Source organism: Musa acuminata, chromosome BXJ1-3 (genome assembly GCF_036884655.1).
Source record: "Musa acuminata AAA Group cultivar baxijiao chromosome BXJ1-3, Cavendish_Baxijiao_AAA, whole genome shotgun sequence".
Classification (NCBI taxonomy): Eukaryota; Viridiplantae; Streptophyta; class Magnoliopsida; order Zingiberales; family Musaceae; genus Musa; species Musa acuminata.
In genome coordinates, this window is record NC_088329.1 from 3,375,403 (window position 1) to 3,393,567 (window position 18,165).

At 41.9% G+C, this 18,165-nt stretch overlaps 2 protein-coding genes and 1 long non-coding RNA gene across 8 annotated transcripts; 2 read left to right on the top strand and 1 right to left on the bottom strand.

Annotated features, from left to right (window-relative positions):
* Positions 1–2,435: 2,435 nt before the first annotated feature.
* On the top strand, positions 2,436–6,398 carry LOC135617194 (uncharacterized). Of its 2 annotated transcripts, XR_010488637.1 has the most exons (3): positions 2,436–5,621; positions 5,710–5,877; positions 6,109–6,398. It is a non-coding gene; the product is annotated as an uncharacterized LOC135617194 (long non-coding RNA). The 2 variants fall into 2 exon arrangements; XR_010488634.1 differs by lacking the exon at positions 6,109–6,398 and having other exon boundaries at positions 5,710–6,105.
* A 398-nt stretch (positions 6,399–6,796) lies between these two features.
* LOC135617210 (uncharacterized) lies at positions 6,797–9,540 on the top strand. 3 transcript variants are annotated; one of them, XR_010488647.1, is made up of 3 exons: positions 6,797–7,223; positions 7,484–9,184; positions 9,281–9,540. XR_010488647.1 is itself a non-coding variant. In XM_065117223.1 (3 exons), exon 3 carries the CDS (start codon positions 7,791–7,793, stop codon positions 9,018–9,020), a length of 1,230 nt encoding a protein of 409 aa, XP_064973295.1. In that variant the 5' UTR covers positions 6,797–7,223; positions 7,367–7,447; positions 7,596–7,790; the 3' UTR covers positions 9,021–9,540. The 3 variants fall into 3 exon arrangements, 2 of the variants coding, with proteins under 2 accessions (XP_064973295.1, XP_064973289.1); XM_065117223.1 differs by adding an exon at positions 7,367–7,447 and having other exon boundaries at positions 7,596–9,540; XM_065117217.1 differs by having other exon boundaries at positions 7,484–9,540.
* Positions 9,541–13,184: 3,644 nt separating this feature from the next.
* LOC135617201 (probable E3 ubiquitin-protein ligase RHG1A) lies at positions 13,185–17,875 on the bottom strand. 3 transcript variants are annotated; one of them, XM_065117194.1, is made up of 7 exons: positions 17,263–17,591; positions 17,060–17,157; positions 15,245–16,603; positions 14,903–14,953; positions 14,734–14,832; positions 14,028–14,186; positions 13,185–13,477 (listed from the first exon to the last, which is right to left on the bottom strand). In XM_065117194.1, the coding sequence occupies exons 3-7, from the start codon at positions 16,553–16,555 to the stop codon at positions 13,328–13,330; spliced, it is 1,770 nt and encodes a 589-aa protein (XP_064973266.1). In that variant the 5' UTR covers positions 16,556–16,603; positions 17,060–17,157; positions 17,263–17,591; the 3' UTR covers positions 13,185–13,327. The 3 variants fall into 3 exon arrangements, with proteins under 3 accessions (XP_064973266.1, XP_064973282.1, XP_064973275.1); XM_065117210.1 differs by lacking the exons at positions 17,060–17,157; positions 17,263–17,591 and adding an exon at positions 17,623–17,875; XM_065117203.1 differs by lacking the exon at positions 17,060–17,157.
* Between the last annotated feature and the right edge of the window lie 290 nt (positions 17,876–18,165).

The window sequence follows — 18,165 nt, forward strand, 5'->3', positions numbered from 1 at the left end:
GGCAGGCAGCGCAGGTGTGGTCTCAGGCAACAAGCGGCCGAGTAGCACGACGCAGGTCGCGCAGGTGTGGTCTCGGGCAACATGCGGCCTAGTAGCATGACGCAGGCTGAGGCAGGGCTTAGATTTCTTTTCATGAGGACTACATTGGGTAGCCACCGTCGGTGCTTGACCTCTCTTATGGAGCCCGCGGTCGGGAGTCGTCCCTCCTCCTCACGACCGCCCAGGCCTCCGCTGCGATGTACCGGTTAGCGTGCTGGGGAATCTATGGCACCGTGGTGGGAGGTTGCTCCGCGAGGGACTAGAGGAATCTGGAAGGTCGCAGGCCTATCATAAACGCCTACACTAGATGAGAGGGGTGAGTGTCCGGTAGGCCCCGGATTTGCGTGGCAAAACGATCCACAAAATGGGAGAGGGGCTCGTCCTCCATTTGTTTGAGTCCAAGGAGCAGTGTTGCGGAAGGCTTCGGTCGTGCATAGGCCACAAAGTGGAGCTCGAAGTCCTTGACGAGCTGGTCGAAGGAAGCGATCGTTCCGATCTTTAAGCCGTCGTACCACGCGTGGGCTGGCCCTCTCAGAGTGGTAGGGAATGCTCTACACATCAAGGCATCAGAGGTTCCGTATAGCGCTATTTGGGCGCGAAAAGCAGCTACATGGTCCACCGGGTCGGTGGAGCCATCGTAAGCGTCGAGAGATGGGAGTTGGAAGTCCGGGGGGACTGTCTGATCCTGTATCTCGGGCGTGAAGGGAGACCCTTGGTGTGCGTCCTCCCTTAGCTCTCTCTTGGACCTGCGGACCTCTTTCTGCACCTCGTCGAGTCGCTGACTGACGAAGCACAATTGGGCCCATAGGGAGTCCGAAGAGAGTGCCTCGGTCTCCGAGCGGCCGCTCGGGTTTGCCATCACTGGATCCCCGAGTGGGGTCGGTCGGACCCGAGGCGAAGTGGGGGGCTCCGGAGGTGTCATGTGGGCCCGAACGGGGGCCTTGCGTTGTCGTAGTGGTTCGATCGCAGGCGGGTGCGCCGGATGAGAAACGAGCGGGATAATGGTTTGCACCATACCCATTAGAGCTCGGACTTGACGGGCGAGGTCCTGAAAGGCCTCGGGTGACATGGGCGTCGAGTCGGCGGCGGTGCCGTCGGGCGGCGACAGGCCCAGGTCGTTGAATATCCGCCAATATCGTTCTGAGGTCGTGGCGGGGTGTTCGTCACGATGGTCTTTGTGCGGGGGATGTTTCCCTGAGGCTTAGGTCGGGTGTGACCTGTCAGCCGTGGGCTCATCTGAGCCGCTCAGGTGATCACCTGACATTCTGGGCCCTCCTTCTAGCGCCAAAATGTTTGCGTAAACAAACTTTGAGCCGTGGCCTCGAGGCCGACGCAGCTCGGTTCGGGTCTGGACGACGGGGATCTCCCTCGGGCGTCCCTCGAGCCCGCCGAGGTGGTCGCGTGCGGTGTCCGATCGGGACGGGGTCGCCTATTCCTTCGAGCAGGAACTCCTCGCCTGCGCGTCCGGCGGGGACCTTCGGCTTCGCACCTGCACAAAGGTCGGGCCGGGGTGCTCAGCCCGACCCCTCCGACGATCAAGTCAGATGATAGTGGAGGGGGTTTCAGATGAAGAAGTGTTTTTTTGTATCTCCTCTCCTCTCCCTTCCCGTTCAAAATGCGAGAGTATTTATAGGGAAGCTTGCTGTTTCCTGATGTGCCCGCTTGCAGGGGGCAGGCTGATAGCGTCTGACATTGGTGTTGGCGTAGCGTGAAGAACCGGGCCTGAGTAGGCGTTTAATGCGCCTCGACTGGCGTTCTAGTCCGTTTGACCGGGTGCTGTCGCGTTGATCGAGGCGTGAGGCATCATCTGACGTCAGCCGAGTCTTATCATAATTACTATCCTCATCAATAATCATGATCGATCGATAAAATAATATTAATTTCGAATAATATATCTAAAATATTTAAGTTTAAATTTATAATAATGCATTCATCAGATTCTAGTTTTATCCTACTTTCAATATAAAACTAAATCATAATATTATAATGCCCCATTTCTAATAATATTTAAATATAATAAAAATATATTTTTTATAAAAAATATTATAAAATAATAATATTATAATATCCCCCATTTAAAATATTATAAATAATTTAAAATTAATTTTATAATAATAGATTCAACAAAATTTAATTTTATCTTACTTTCGATGAGAAACTAAATCATAATATCACAATATCCCTGTTGAAGATCTTGACAACATACATCAAACCTAAGATTTAATATGATATATATGAGGTATAGTCTTGTGATGACTCAATATTCTCTGACCAGTTTACGAGTAATCATTTTTAATCTTTTACTTTGGTTTAATATTATATGGACTTCGATATTAACTATCAATTAACTTCTATTTTAGATATGCTCTTTAAAGACGATATACAATTATCTCGGATTATAAATCACTTAGATTTTGATTTCACAAAAAAGAATGTTCCAATGCAGCCACATCAATCAAGGATTTGACAAGCCATGCTAAATAGAACAATGTTTCCATCGTTAATATCTCGTCCCGAATGGAACCCATCGTCGATCACTTGATTTCGAGCTCCGCCTCCGATATCAGCACCGCCGGCCGTTCTCTGTGCCTGAACATCGGGACGCCGAGCTTGTAGGCCATCGGCGCAGGTGCTTCCGCTTGCCATCCGAGGAACGAGTAGCTTGGCACGACCGCCGGCGCCGGCGCCGGCGCCGCCGTCGGAGAGCTGGGGAGGAAGCCGGACACCAGCAGAAGGGCCACGATGACGAGAGCCTTGGCCATCCTTGCTGCGGGCACAGAGGGGCTTGGAGAAACGCACCAGGGGGAGATGACCCCGGTTCTCATTTAGAGGTCGCGGCCATGACCTATTATTACCGTGAGGCAGCGCCAGTTGTGTGGCTGAGGACTCGGTCTCTGTCTCTGTGGCTGTTTCTGCTGTTGCCGTTACCTGAGTGCTTGACATGACTGAGTGCTTGACATTGCCGTTAAGCCAATACGTCCTTAACACTTGCGAACTCGTCTGTTATTATTATTATATAGGAAGACATTTATACGTATGGGATGTACTTTCACTGTCGAATGTTCTCTTCTGGGAGGAGTCTTCGCCGTTCCCCGCCTGCTTCGAGGGTTCGGAGGAGGAGGAGGAGGAGGCGAGACGAGAGAAAGAGGGAGCGAGGGCGAAGGCGTTAGGGTTTCCAGTTACGGGGATGTGGGCGATGTCAGACGAGAAGCCACCAGCGGAGATCTGCAAGGGCGTGAATGGGTTCGACAAGGCCGTGCTCAGGGAGGACAATCGAAGATCGGCCGAGGTCTGATCCGACTCTCCCTCTTGTTCCCTCGCTGGCTTGAGTACTTTTCGCTGTTTTTGTTTCCTCTTTGTTGTTTATCATGCTGGAGTTTGCAATACTAATTTTGTTCGAGATCGTTGCCTGCGGCCTTCTTAAAATGGGGATGGATATGATTCGTCGATCTGATACCGGATTTTCCGAGGGACTATGCCGAATGCTTTGTATCTTTGAGCAACTTCATCCTTTTGGTGTCAATTCCTGGGATATTGGATACGGTGCCGTGCTTTATGTGTTCAACCGGAAGTTGTATTGTCGTCAATGCTTTATGGCAAACCATTTTGTGTTGATTTCTATTGAGTTGGTCTAAATAGAGACAAGAAAAGAGGTGCAGAATAGTTCACTCTAGGAATGGTTGAATGGTTGATCCAATATGGTGAAGTAGCAAAAGGATTAAAAGATGTAGATTTGCTAGCTATGTTTTTCAGGTCTCTATACTTGGTCCACGCAGAAGCATCTTCTAATCCTGGTTATCATCTTTCAATCAACCTGTCATGCTATAGTCTTCCAACTTGCTATTTTCTCCATTTCTGCTTAGTAGACAACTGAAATAAGCTGCTCTGGAAATGTTGTGTGGTATAGTCTTACATATGCTAGAATATAGTTAAATTTTATCAAGGATGCTATTGTTCATAATGATAAGACTATCTGCTCTGGAAATGTTGTGTGGTAGTCTTACATATGCTTGAATATGGTTAAATTTTATCAAGGACATTATGTTCATAATGGTAAGACTATTCGTCTAACTTTTTGGGCAACTAAAACCTTTAATTAATTATAGATTAGGTGTTATAAATAGAAGTAGGGTTCTTCTATCTTTTAGCTGTCTGTCTTCTTATTCCATCAATGGAATAGGGCTTAAGTCATTAAGCCATGTGTGTCAGCAAGCCTCATGGATTTGTGGATCGATGGTTGTGATCTTATTTAAGAGGCGTTTTGGTTCTATTTCAAGTATCATTTCTACTTCAAGAAAGTTTGAAACTTTGCCCACCATGTTGGCACATTGATCACAAGGCAATTATAGATACTTAGATGTTGCAATGCTCAATTAGTATTATGGATGTTGTTGGTTGAGCAAGGATCTTCTGTTGACAATTGTTTGCAATTCTCAAATAGTACATTGCAGCCGACTAACACAAACATCCTAATTTTGGAGTTGAACCTGTTCCGGTCGCTGCTTTGGTTGGAATTGACGGGGACAATATACCAGGCAACACTTGTCACGGGGAAATGAAAAAGAAGAAAATAATAGTAAGGGATGGTTTTCAGGGAAAAGGGGTAAAAAGGAAACTAGAGTGGAACATAATTGTGACCTTTGGGTTGCTTGCCGCTGAAACCTTCTTTAATCTCAACTAACAAGGCCTCATTACCATAGCATGATAGTGGAATCTATTACCATCTTAGACTCAAGGATGGTTGTACTTGGCTTTCCTCATTTTCTTCTAAGCCATTTTGAAGCCTCCAAAAGTTATAACATGGGGAAAACCCAATATGCTTCCTCAAGAATGACATTCTTCTTATTGTATTTGTTATTCCTTTTTTTTTTCCTGTTGCTGGATTTATTTATAATCCTCACCTAATTTAAGAAAAATGCAGTTTGGTAGTCATGGAAACTTCTATCAGCATGAATTTGCTAGAAATAGGCTTTGGAGTATTGACATTGATCCTCCTTTTCCTATAGTTAGCTCCACTATTTTCACTGATTTGATCTTTAACTCCCAAGTGAGAAGATATCAAGATATAGCTTCATAGGGACAATCAGTCAATGGACACCAACTTTTTATTCTATTTGAGCTGTAAGAATGTATGTCAAGTTTGTTTGCTTGATTATACTTTTATCATTCCAATGACTTGGTAAATTTTTTATCTTTGATGACTGTAGTTTTTTAAGCTCATTGCACAGTGCTGCTACCTCTTTTTATGCATTTATGATTTTCACCTTAGAATTTTTGCTGACATAACACATATGAAATAGCTGATGAAAAACCATCATCCTTCACATTTGCCTTACACACCCACTTTTCCGATTCTATTATCAGGTAAATAATTTGAATTATCTTTGCTGTTTGAAATTACAATTGGTATTTAAAGATGATTTATCTGACATTGAGAACATCTTATATGTCTTGCAAATTTGATTGGCTGAGGAATCTTATTAGTCTTAGGTTATGAAGGGTGATTTTTTTATTCGTTCTGGTGCCAAAATCATTTTGGGCCTCGACATCAAATTAATGTTTCTATGGAGTGACGGTATTGGGTAAGCTTATAAAAGAATATAATTCTTGTGGATTTGATGACCAGGTTATTTTATGCATTTGGGAAAATATTATCATGGTTTTTGTCAGTGGTATGAAATCTGTGGGAGAAGAAAGCCAAATCTGTGGCAGAATTTGGAGACTGTGAATAAACCATTTGCTATGTGGAGATTACGGTTGTTGAAAGGAACATCACTCTTGAAGTTTGGCAAGGAAATAGAAAGGAACGTTGGAGCTATCTGCTGTTTCTTCTTTATGGTGAGGTTCTGATGTGTAGCTTATCATCACACACACACACACATATATATCCTTTAATCACAAAGGGGTATAACATAATTACTGAAGCTGATGGTAGGTTCACAAGGATCTGGGTGATTTTTGATGTGCCTGGAGTGCTTTTGCAGACAGTGATCATTTTGTACAAATGTGATATGACCTTACTCTTCTAGCAGAGATTCATGTTTATTTGATTATGTTCATTTGTTATAGGGTGTGGCACCTGTGGTTGGAACTTGGAAACCTTACCGATTTAAGCTGTAATTGTAATATGCCTGCATGGATTGAGTCACATAGTTACCCTCATGACAGCACAATGGAAGGAAAGATCAATGCGTTCCATCCCAGATTGCTGGGACCTTATTAATTGTTCCTGTTGTTGTCTTAGCTACTGCTTTTTACGTCTTCTCCTATTGCCATTTGTAATAATTAAGATATCAAATCTTTTTGTAAACATCGTTTGTAGCTATTATACAGTTTTAGCTTGACATAAATTATTAGGAGAAATCTATGAGGTGTCGATTTTCAATTTTCTTTTTTTTTTTGGGTAAATACAGCTTGTCTATAATCATTAAGATATCAGATGATGATTTCTTTTTCTTCGTACTGGCACAGTTGCTGTGATGTGAACAGATTCAAGATGATGATCATGCCGTTAGTGCCTGTTATTCATTTGGCATCAGATCAGAGTCTTGTGATTCCCAGAATTGAATTGCTACAAACAAACAAAGGGAACACCTGAATTGATCTCAAGTCTATTTCCCATGTCGTAGTGCTCTTCAATATCGTCTATTTCCAGTGGTGGTCAACCATGAAAGCCAATGATTGTTGACGACGTGTATGTGGTTACAAGACGCATTTGGGCACTCCCATGAATCCAATGTACTCACGTTGACCGTTTCCCCACCGAGCTCACGAATCAGACAGCGATCCGAAGACGGATCCTTCCCACCCCGTCAGGCTGAGCCTCGCAAGTCGCACACCCCGTGCGGCGAGCGCACACGGGCGCACGCAGCGGCCAAAGGGGAGCGCAAGCATCGAACGAACGGAAGAAGCCCCCCCCCCCCGCCCCACCAAAGGATAGCCGCGAGCCTTCGTACTGTCACGTTGGTAGATCACCCCAAGCTCTCACCAAGTACTTCCAGCGGGCGAGAGTAAAGGGGGGTGGCGAGGGGGGGTGCAAAACGAAAGATAGCAAGCCCGCTCTATCGATCGACCGACCGATCCCAATTCAAGTCGCTGAGAAAAAGGACAAGGGAAGGAAGAGACGAAGCGAGGGAGGTCGAATTGGATAGCTCCCGATCGAAGCGCTCTCCGAGCTCCGCGGGGTTAGTTCAACTCATTCCCCTCTTCTCCATTCCCCGTCTCCTTGTCGATATGGATTCTCTTCTTCTTTTTCGTTGCCGCGCTTTGGTTCAACTGAGATTCCTTTGAGATCCGGTTGGCTCAGCTTTGGACTCTGCCATCGCAGACCGCAGAGCGTATCGCCGCCCGCTTCCGTCTCAGAATTGCGGCGTTTGACGAGAGTTTTCTTGAGCTACAATGTGCTGAGGTGGGTTTTGATTTTGGTTGTTTCTCGTTGTCTTAGGGTTTTCGATCTCCGTCTTTGAGAATTGCGTCTGCGAGTTAGCGTCTTTGGACGGGTTTTCAACTCGGAGTCTCCGTGTTGAGGGCGCCTTCTTGATCTCGCCTTGCTTTAGGGTTTTCCCGGTGGGAGATGATGTTCGCGCCTGCATTGCTCCCTCTCAGGCGGTCGGCATTGAGGATATGTTCAATTCTCTGTAAAAGAAGGTGCAAACCCTAATCTTGACTGAAACCCAAGATATAGAATAGGATCAGCGGAAGAAGAGGTTAAATTCTTGGTGGTTGTCAATATGGACACTGTTCACTGAGAGATGCAGCCGTTGCCACAGCCGCAGCTTTCGCCACAACCGTCATACTCTCGGACCAACCTCAATGACCTCAAGTCACAGATAGCAAAGCGATTAGGCACGGAGCGAGCACAGCGCTACTTCATCTATCTGAATGGATTGTTATCACAGAAGATGAGCAAGCTCGAGTTCAACAGGCTTTGCCTTCCGACTCTGGGCCATGAGAATCTCCCCTTGCACAATCAACTCATCCGATTGATCCTTGAAAATGCCTGTCGAGCTAAAGTTCCACCACCAGTCAATCAGGAGAAGGGTGTGCAGAAGCCGGTTGTAGATGTACTGAAGAGAACCCCTCAGATCGATGATGGATTCAATTCATTACGTGCCCCGATTACATCGATGCCCAGCTCATCAAATGGCCGGCATGCCAAAGATTACGCAGGCCATCTCGGACCAAATGGGAGAGCAGAGATTGCTTCCTATCAGTTTGTGGCACCTTACGATGAGATTGTCAGCAGGGAGAATGGTGACTTCATTCCATCTGAATCGAGGAGGCTGCAGCATCAGCAAGTTGGTCCTGCAGAGCAACAGGCAAAGAGACCACGGTTGGATAACCCATCACTGCATTACCAGGGTTCTGTGAATGGCAAGGGGTTGGTTGAAGTAGCAACTGTGGACGATCTGGATAGACTGGACCACTTGGACTCCTGCAGAGGATCTCTTCGGGCCCCACTTGGCATTCCATTTTGTTCTGTGAGCACTGGTGGGGCAAGAAGCCGTCCACTGTCAACAGCCGGTGCTAGCAGTGGTGGGTTCGGTAGCATCTATGGTCGTGGTGAACTGTTCCATACTGAGATTTTGAAGAAACGGATGGAGCAAATAACTGAAGCACAGGGATTGGGAGGAGTATCTATGGATTGTGCCAAACTACTAAATAATAGTTTGGATGCTTATTTGAAGCTGCTGATTAGGTCATGTGTTGAGCTAGTTGGAGCAAGAACTGGAAATGGACTAACAAAAAGGCCAGTCTCCAGATTGCAGCTATATAGGAATTCTATTGTTGATAGTTTTGTTGGAAACAATATCAAAATGCAAATTGTAGGTGGACCTTCAGAAGGCACACATGAACTGAAAAACAGCTGCTTGATATCTATGCAGGATTTTAGGGTAGCGATGGAGCTAAATCCACAACAACTTGGAGAGGACTGGCCCTTGCTACTTGAGAAAATATGCATTCGTTCATGTGAAGAATAAGACAAGCCCAGTTAAAGTTTTTGGTTTGTGAAAATTGTTGGCAGCTGGATTGCTCCGGTGACTGAGAGCTAAAGGTGTCTATGTGGGCATTAAAACTTCTCAGCTTTAGGATACACTTTGGCAGGTTTTGTGGGATCAGAACAAAGAAATTCCATTAGATCCAGGTAAGGAGCAAATGCTCAAACAGCGACACATTTGTTTGACTCATCCCGTCAAAAGAAAAAGAGAATCCCAGTTTGACTCACTTGTTGTACATTTAGCGTTTATGAAGGGTGTCTCCAATGGTACCACGAATCTCAAGCATAATTGTAACTCCGAACATGGAGGACCCAAAGGCAGTTTTGCAGGAATTTCATTTGTAACTTCTGTAAGTTCGAAGGTAGCAGTGTGTATTATCAATTGGCAGAATGCTTGGTTGATTTACAAGTGTCATTTCATGAATGCTTTCATTTAAAAAAAAAAAAATGTATTTCTTACCATTTGGCGATTAAATAGGGGAAGTCTGACTTTTTTTTTTTAATGTTGCTTATTGTGGTTCTATTTTATAAGGAGATGATATTCTCATGTAGTTTTTACATAACACAGCAGATTGAGGAATTAGTATAATGGGGCTTGTTGAAAAACATATCATGCACCAAATGGAGAAATTGGAGTTAACACAGCAAAATCAGATGTCATTTCTATCTCATCCACTTTAAATCCTGTAAACAGTGTTTCTTTTATGTAGTATAGCATTGTGAGGGATTAAAAAAGTGGGGCTCATTAAAAATGGTTTCAGGCACTGGAGCATCTGAGGTAGCAGACAACAAAAACAGATGTGATTAGTGTGCATATCATTGTGCGATGCTGTGTGAACTACAAACTGACTACTAATTTTTCTGTTATTTCTGCTTACAGTTTATTTTTTAGAAGAGAGTATGAGGTATTCTGCCTTGATTTAGCAGGTATGTTTGTCTACATTTTGTACCTTTCTCATCTCTTTGTTTCACCTTGTCTACAGATTTCCTCCCAACACAAAGGGATTGTGTTTTGTCGGTATGTCCTGTTGCGATGTGTGAGATAGGTTAGGGAACTCCAGTATTGTTACTGAAAATTCTTATGTGAAAACTAGGAAATGGTTATAATAAAACGTTGATTTGTCTCTTATTTTATGTTGTTTTTTCCTTGAGACAATTTTCAAACAGCAAGTTGCACTGTCACTGAATACCTAACTGTTTGTATTGTCCAATAAGAAAGGAAACAGTCTCCTAGCCTATATTTTCTCGTACAAATAACTGACTACCTCCTAATGTCAGCTTATTTGTGTTGTCAGTACAAGGAGAGAGAGAAAAAGGGGGGCAAAACTTGATCTCACTTGGAGCTGCTAAGTTAGATTTTTTTTCCTGTATTTATTATTCTTATGATCATTATCACTACTCTGACCTTTCGCTTTCTTTTATCTCTATGCTACTGATGTGAATCACATTATAGTGAATTGCTCTGGTTATTGGTATCACAAATTTGCATCTTCTTTATGACAGTAATAGTTTTTTGCAATATTTATTTAGCTTCACATTTCAGCCAGACTCATGCTTGTTCTTTCATTGTATTATTCCGTATCAAAAATAAATTATTTGCATCGTCAAGTTCTTGTGATCAGTTATCTCTTTTATGGTCAATCTCTCTTGCAAAGGATATCTTCTTGTGATTTCTTTGATTATTAAGACAACAGGATGGAATATTTTCTCACCAAGGAACTTTCTCCTGGCATTCCTGTTGGGTTTGGGTACTTTCTGGTTTTCTTTGTAGAAGCTGCCACCAGAACTTGAGGGCCGATGCTGCAAAGTTGCTATATGCTGTATTAGAGAGAGCTGACTTAATGGTGATCCATCATTTGAGGCTCTACTAAGAAAAGCTTTCGCATCCAAGTTGCATAATTTTACTTTTATTTATTCATTGTTTATGCATATTTGCATGTTTATCATTACTTATGTTGGTTAACTGCTGACTGCAAAATGAAGAGGGAAAAATATCTTTGTTATGTAAAACTAAAGATGTTTTTCCTCTGCTTAATGTTTCAAGTTTTGCCAATGTGATATTATTGTTCTTGTACTAATTCATAAGCTCTATGCATAAGCTATTTCATCCTTAGGACCATTCGAGTATTTATCATCTCTTCTCATTATGCTGAGTTAAACCATTATTGTTGTGACTAAAGGGAAAAAGTTACAGTTGGAAAATGAAACATGGTGGATGGTTTGAAGATAAGAGAATCAGAGTGCAGTAGCATTCAATTCTCAAACAAAGAATGGGAAGTATTGCCATACACTTACATTACCTGAAGGTAAACTTATTTGTTACAGTTCTTTAAATGTGCTGTCTTTATATTTGTGGTAATTTTCTTCAAAGATAATTTTTTGTCTGGCCTTACCCATTGTTACCAAGAAATCCTCCTATATTTTCATTTTCACTAATGCACCTCTTGTCGAAGTTTTCCATAAATATTGCCTTTGGTTCAGTTGTCTACTGCACAAGAATCATAGATTAATTGTAATTGTCAAGAATCATCATTAATTGCATTACTTAATTGTCTTAGTTTTTCATATAAATGAAAAATATTTTTATTATATTAAATGATGTACATGATGCATGGATTCAAACCTGAGACCTATCAATGCACTAACTTAACCTGATGTCTCAACTCTCAACGGAGACAATGGTAGGCTTTTACATATCATGACTTTTGCAGGAATATGTAGGCAGAAATGGCATTTTTCAGAGATGTGTAGTAACAAAAACCTCTAGTTTTACAAAATATCTTTTTCATTTCGTGGAAGTATTTTGGTAATACAGACATCAATTCAACTTACCTTGTTCATAATTTACTCTCGATAGAATTAGGATATGGTGGATTTTGCAGTGGGATATTAGTATTTCAAGTGCATATATCCTCATCGATATTTGACATGCCTTTAAGGTCATGCAAATGATATAAACATCCTGCATTTGTGTAATACACAAAATTACATGGAGATAGTGTCTGTAAAGTGCCTGAAATGACCAAGTATTTTACAGTGTTCATGATCCATCACATTTGGTGACACCATAATTGTATCAGGAGAGAAGCATTATGAGAAAGCAAAGAACAGGCTGCCGTTTAGAGCTGATGGTGCAATGCAGTGAGATCAATAAGCTTAGAAGCTCGCTGGTAAACATTTTTAAGATCTTAACTTTGGCTTCATGAATAGCTTAAGCTTTTTAATTTCTCTATTTGGCACATGAGTTTTGATTAGCATTCTGACTGTTAATTTCGTTTTGTTTGTTGATAAATGATTTTTATGTTGGTAGACAGATCTGTATTCCTTTTGTCCTCATTTCTTTTGGATGAACCCCTTCTTTTCCTTTCATCTGTTGACATCACCATGTAAACGGGAGTTCTTAAGTTCTTTGATGATACTGTTTTCTCTCAAAAGTTGCTCTCCACATCTAGAATAAATATATCATTCAATCTTTAGCTGCTCTTGTGATTTATTTGTGTGCAAAGTCTTACAGGATAGGATTCACTATATTTAATGGAAACTTTTGGTTAATAGATTTGAGGAATCAAATCAAGTGCTGTATGAAACGGATGCAAAGATGAACAAATCTTGAATCATAAAGAACGTTAGATTCCAAAGATTCAGGATATGGAGCTTGCATCATGGAGAGTAATGGATAAGCTTATTTTCAAAGGTTTATAATGTTACTAACCTCTTAAGAATTTATTATTGTAAAACAAACATACCCAGATACTCTCGTCAATGAAGAGTTTCGGGAGAGGGCCAATGTGCGCAACCTTATCTCTAACTATAGAAAGATTATTTTCATGATTCAAACTTGGTCTCCCGAATTGTACCAAGACCGGTCCTTTTAAATAATAGCTTCTTGTGATTGAAAGAAGCCTGGACTAGTAGCCGGATGAAGTTAAAATTGATATAATGGCTATTAATCATCAAGAAAAGCAAATAAAAGTCATTGAACAATAAGAGGTCAGTAAGAAGGTCCAGTTAGAGTTGGCTAAAATGGTCAAGAAACTGCTGGGAAGGTTTTTTGAATCATACAATGGGTTACTAAGGTCTTGCTCAAACTTAGGCACACAGCTTATAACTTGCAGTAGGTATCCTGATATATCTGCAAAACAATACACAACACAGAACTCGAAATGAATTGTTCTAATTTAAGAGTTTCCAAGATAAGTTCCAACATTTGTGCATTTTATTGCATGACAATGGAGACATTTCATGTACAAAGAAGATGCTTCTCAAGAAGTAGCAGAAGTAATGGGACACTCAGTTTTGAGCTGTTTCCTTGGAGGGCAAGGCAGACGACTTGCAGATTGGGCACCAATTCTTCTGCTGAAGCCATTGATCAATGCAGGCAACATGATATAGATGCTCGCATGGCAGCCTGCCGACCTCCTCTCCATCTATATAATCCTCCTGAAAGGGAAATAACTCAATCCGCTTAGAACAGAATGAAAAAAATTCGTCTGAAGAGATATTGCGTCGAGTGCATGCATTTCTGAGGATTAGGTGTTCCCGAGGGCATTTTAAGAAGAGCACATGTAGGATTCATCTATAAATAAGCCTCCAAACTGTTCATAATACAAAAGTTTGGTAAACATTCTGCAGTATAGGCTACAAGCGAAAAAAAAAAGAAGTAATCAGGTAATTACACACGTTATTTGTGTCGAGAATATTTTCGCATAAGTTCCTGATTTTCAACAAATGGCCCTAAAGTAGACCGTCTCATGAATCAGGCAATCTGAAATTTGCCAAAGACTTGTTTCAGAGTTCTAATCAAGACATGTTTCGGAAATCACAAACCCAAATTCAAATTGTAAAAAAAACAGTTCAAATTATGTGAGGATTATTTTTCTGAAATGGACCCAAATAGCTTAGCTAGCAGGAGACTAGATGTATCAATTGACATGTACATTTATCAGGAATATCAGAGAATGATGAGGAATACCAGTGAATAATAAAGTACCTGACATATGCTGCATTTGGCATCATCATTATCATGAGAAGTTATTCCAGGGACCAGGGAGGCACATGCATATGTGATTCTCTTGAGACATTTTGTCATCTGCTCTTCTGTAAGAGCTGTGCTAACAGTACCCATTTTCTCCTCCAAAGCTAATAGTTCCTATCCATTATATATAGAGAGAGAATGATTTAGCAAGATAAGGCATGAAAATAAAGTTCCTTAGCTAATTAGAAATAAATGGCATAATGCTTATAGGACAATCTTTTTTGTATTCGACAACCTGGAAGGAACTAGGAAGAATTAGACTAATCATTAAATCCGATCCGAAATATAATAAACCATCAAAGGTATATATCATGAGCAAATATTATTAAGGATATGGGACAATTTGCAGGCTTGCACAATCAAAACTACTAAAATGATGACATGGGCACTGTATCATCTAGCTTAAAGTGAGTGATCAAAGATTTTTAAAAAAAAATTAAAATTATACTATTTCCATAATAGTTATTTAAATAGATGACAAATGTAGGAAGATAAAGAAAAAATTGAAACCAAACAATCTTGACCACAATATGAAAGAACAGGCAGTTCAGCATTCAACACTTCATTTTGAGCCTATGGCTGACCAACTGGAACTCAATGATCAAAAATCTTATATTGGAAATAGTCGTTAATCACAATAATATTTAATTGGAGATGGTACCTCATAGGACATATTATCGATGTCCATTCTCATGTCTCTGTGCTGATCGTGGAACCTTAGTGCCCCCCACAATACATTTGTCTCGAGAACCAATAATTGCTGCAAGAACACAAACCTATTTTGTTATCCAGATCAAAGTGCAAGGCTGAGAAAAACAGAGACCAATTACCTCATATGTTAACTCTTCATTGCGTTCAATCCGCTCTAATGCCAATAGCACCTGTATTTGCCACCAAAAAATGTAAAAAGAAACTTTACATTTCTAAAATTTCATTTTAGGTGAAAAGACATGTAAACGTTACTACCATTACAAGATTAAAACGCATGGATCTCTAATATCATTTTAGATGACCCCAAAATATTGGGACATTATGGCTTATTGTTGCTGTTGTTCTTGTTCTTGTTGTTATTGCCGTTGTATAATATCATTTCAGGTTTCGTTGCTTCTATCATGAGTTCACAAGATCAAAGGCAACAAATAGCTAATTGCTAATTAAATTATGTCAAAGACCTCTGCAACTCCTTCCATGTTGAGGCGTCGGTGGCCATGCCGATCTCCAAAAAAGCGATGGGTGATTGGTGTGCTGCTACTTTCAGGGCGGGAAACCGATCTGCTTCGAATAACACAGTTGCTTGAACTTGGTCGTCCAGATGAATCATTGAAGACATATGGCAAATCTGTGGTAAATGCTGTTGTCGAACTCTCATGTACTGCTTCTGGTACAGAAAAATGCATCTGCTGAAGTTGGGGGGTTGGAGTAGGGTCATCAAGTGCAAGGGTGCTACCATTCCCTTCTTCAGATGGCCTCATTCTATTATCTCCAGGAGAAGCCCGCTGTGTTCTAACTGAAACTGCTCCATCCCTAATGGTAAGCCGGCTTCTGGACCTTGAAACTGATTGATGCATGATTCGGCCTGAAATGGGCAGATGTGGGACAAAAGTCTCAGAGTAAGTGGAACCCGAGTAACCTCCACCCAGAGAGGCATTTGACCCCCTGCCACTGGTTGCAGAACTCTCTCCATCAGATTGTCTCTTTCTTACCATAACAATCCTCTTATCACCAGTTAAATCAGAGGAACAACCTGAAGGACAAACATCAGATATCGATGTGCAACTTAGATTTTGAAGACCACATCTTGGTGACTCGGTGTCCAGAACTTGTGAGAAGGATTTGGCAGCACTAGCGGAATTCCTACTGGATACAGCAAAGGAGCGTGGAACAAAGGAACTCGAAGAAGCTTCCTGATTTCCTGAAACCAACTGTCCACTGATCTGTTTATGCATTTTTGAACTTGATGCACTGCTGCAACCATTGGATGACTTAGACTTGGCTGTGGAAACCCCCTTGAGAAATGAAGATTTACGACTGTTGGTTGTTAAGGAAACAGAATCTGTATCTTCTTTCCTCGCTTGTCTACCTTCGGAATTGAAATTGTTTGCTCGAACCTGTCGATCATTGCTGTCAATGTCATCAATCTGTTGTCTGGTACTACGTTCTTCCACAACTGATTCCTGTAGAAATGTCTGGTCATGCTGTTCCTGGAATGCTTTTCTATGGCTACCAGAGATAGAAGATGATTTTGAAGTGCTTCCAGCTATTGCCTTGCCGCTCGCAGAGCGAAAAGGAGCCCTCACATGTTTGTGCCTTTCAGGAGTCACAACTTGGGGACCCCTTGTCGAACCAACTCTGCTACTGCATCCCGACCTCCTGTAGTTCTGGACATGTCTATCTTCTTGGCTATGATCTCTGAAAGATAAGTTGGATCCCCTTCTAGCAAAACTCTCTCCTCTGCTAGTTCTGTTACTCACATATTCATCCATGTGATCGGAGTCGAACTGTGGATTTCAGCACACTGCTAAGGGATGGTTCTGCATATCCAAATTCAATATCATTAGTGTGTTACCATATAGAAGTACCAAATGGAAGCCTAAAAGCATGGAAATAAAGATTGTAATCCATCACCAGCACCGAAAAGATAGGATGATTGAATAGATGATATGAATGTTACAGAAGCACTCATCATAATCGTGTTTATCTTTGTACAGATTTTGGAAAACCAACAAAAAGATAGCAGGCATTTCTTGAAGAATTAGATATGTGAATGATCCATGTATGAAATTGTCGATACAGTGGTGAAGGACAGAGGAGAAAAAGGATCATCGACAATCACAATAACTACAAAACCATAACATAGGATTCTTATTTATGCAAAGAGAATTATGAAGAGAATAGCATCAGACTCAAAGATCGTATCTTGACATCCAGGAAGAAAAGGCGAAACCACATGCTTCGACACGAGAAGAAATGACAACCCAGAAAGCCACCTCTGTCTAGAGATTTGAGCTATTCCAACTACATCGACCGATGCATGCGCTATTATAAGGGAGAAGGCGATGAACCCCTCAATTTTCCGCAAACGCAGCTGCAACGATCGGACCTTTCGATCAAAAGCTGAGATTATGGAGCAAAGCATATCTAAAAACAGCATAATCGAAGCCAAAAATAGCTCCGTTTCCGTCGCTTATACCTTCAGAGGCGGCGTAATAGACGCGCGAGATGAGAACCCCGATCGATCGCTCCGAAGGCGAGGAGAGAGAGAGAGAGATGGGGATGCGCGAGAACTGAAATGAGACGTGATAGAGGAAGATCCGAGGCTTTTAATACCCCACACGGCCACAACAATCCCCCCACCAACTTCACGGGGGCGAGTGAAACGGCCCCAGCCGAAGCGGAAGAAGCCGTAGATCGACTTCTAGCCGTTCGATTCTCGTGGAGATTCGGGAAGGCGAGGTTGGATGCCATTTGCGTTTCGTCCTCCCAAACGAATCATTTAATGCATACGAATAAAGAACGAATTTTTACCCACCTTTTCCTGCTTCCTTCGTACCTTTTTAGCGTCCTCCCGACCTTCTCCCCTGAGGAGAAGCAGAGGAACCGATCGATGATCGATCCCCGGTGCTTCTTTGCCTTCTCGGACGGTTTCGAAAGGGAAAATGATCGAATTTTTACGCCTTTTCACAGCCCGCGAACGTGATCTTGGACCCGAGAACCTTCGCTCTGCATCGATCGAGCTGAAATCCTTTCGTCTCTTCTCTCGGGAAGGGCGAAGTTTCCGTCTTTTATCGATTCATTTCTCAAATCCGGGGGGGGACAACGGATAAAGCGCAGAAACCAAACATCTTTAGCGCTCTTGGCCGAGGAAAGGGAGGGGGATTGGAATCATTGCAAATGGACGAAAAGGAAAATGGCATCCAATGAGCATTCTCTGCCTGCTTTGTCTCCTCTGTCTTCAATATCAATCTCTGATGCAGAGTCATGCTGATATGGGAAAAACTTGTGATTTCCAAGATTTGGAGGAACATAATCCCTTATTTAGGGATGAATCTGAACACAGCCACATTCTGAGGAATAAATAATTCATTTTGTTTTG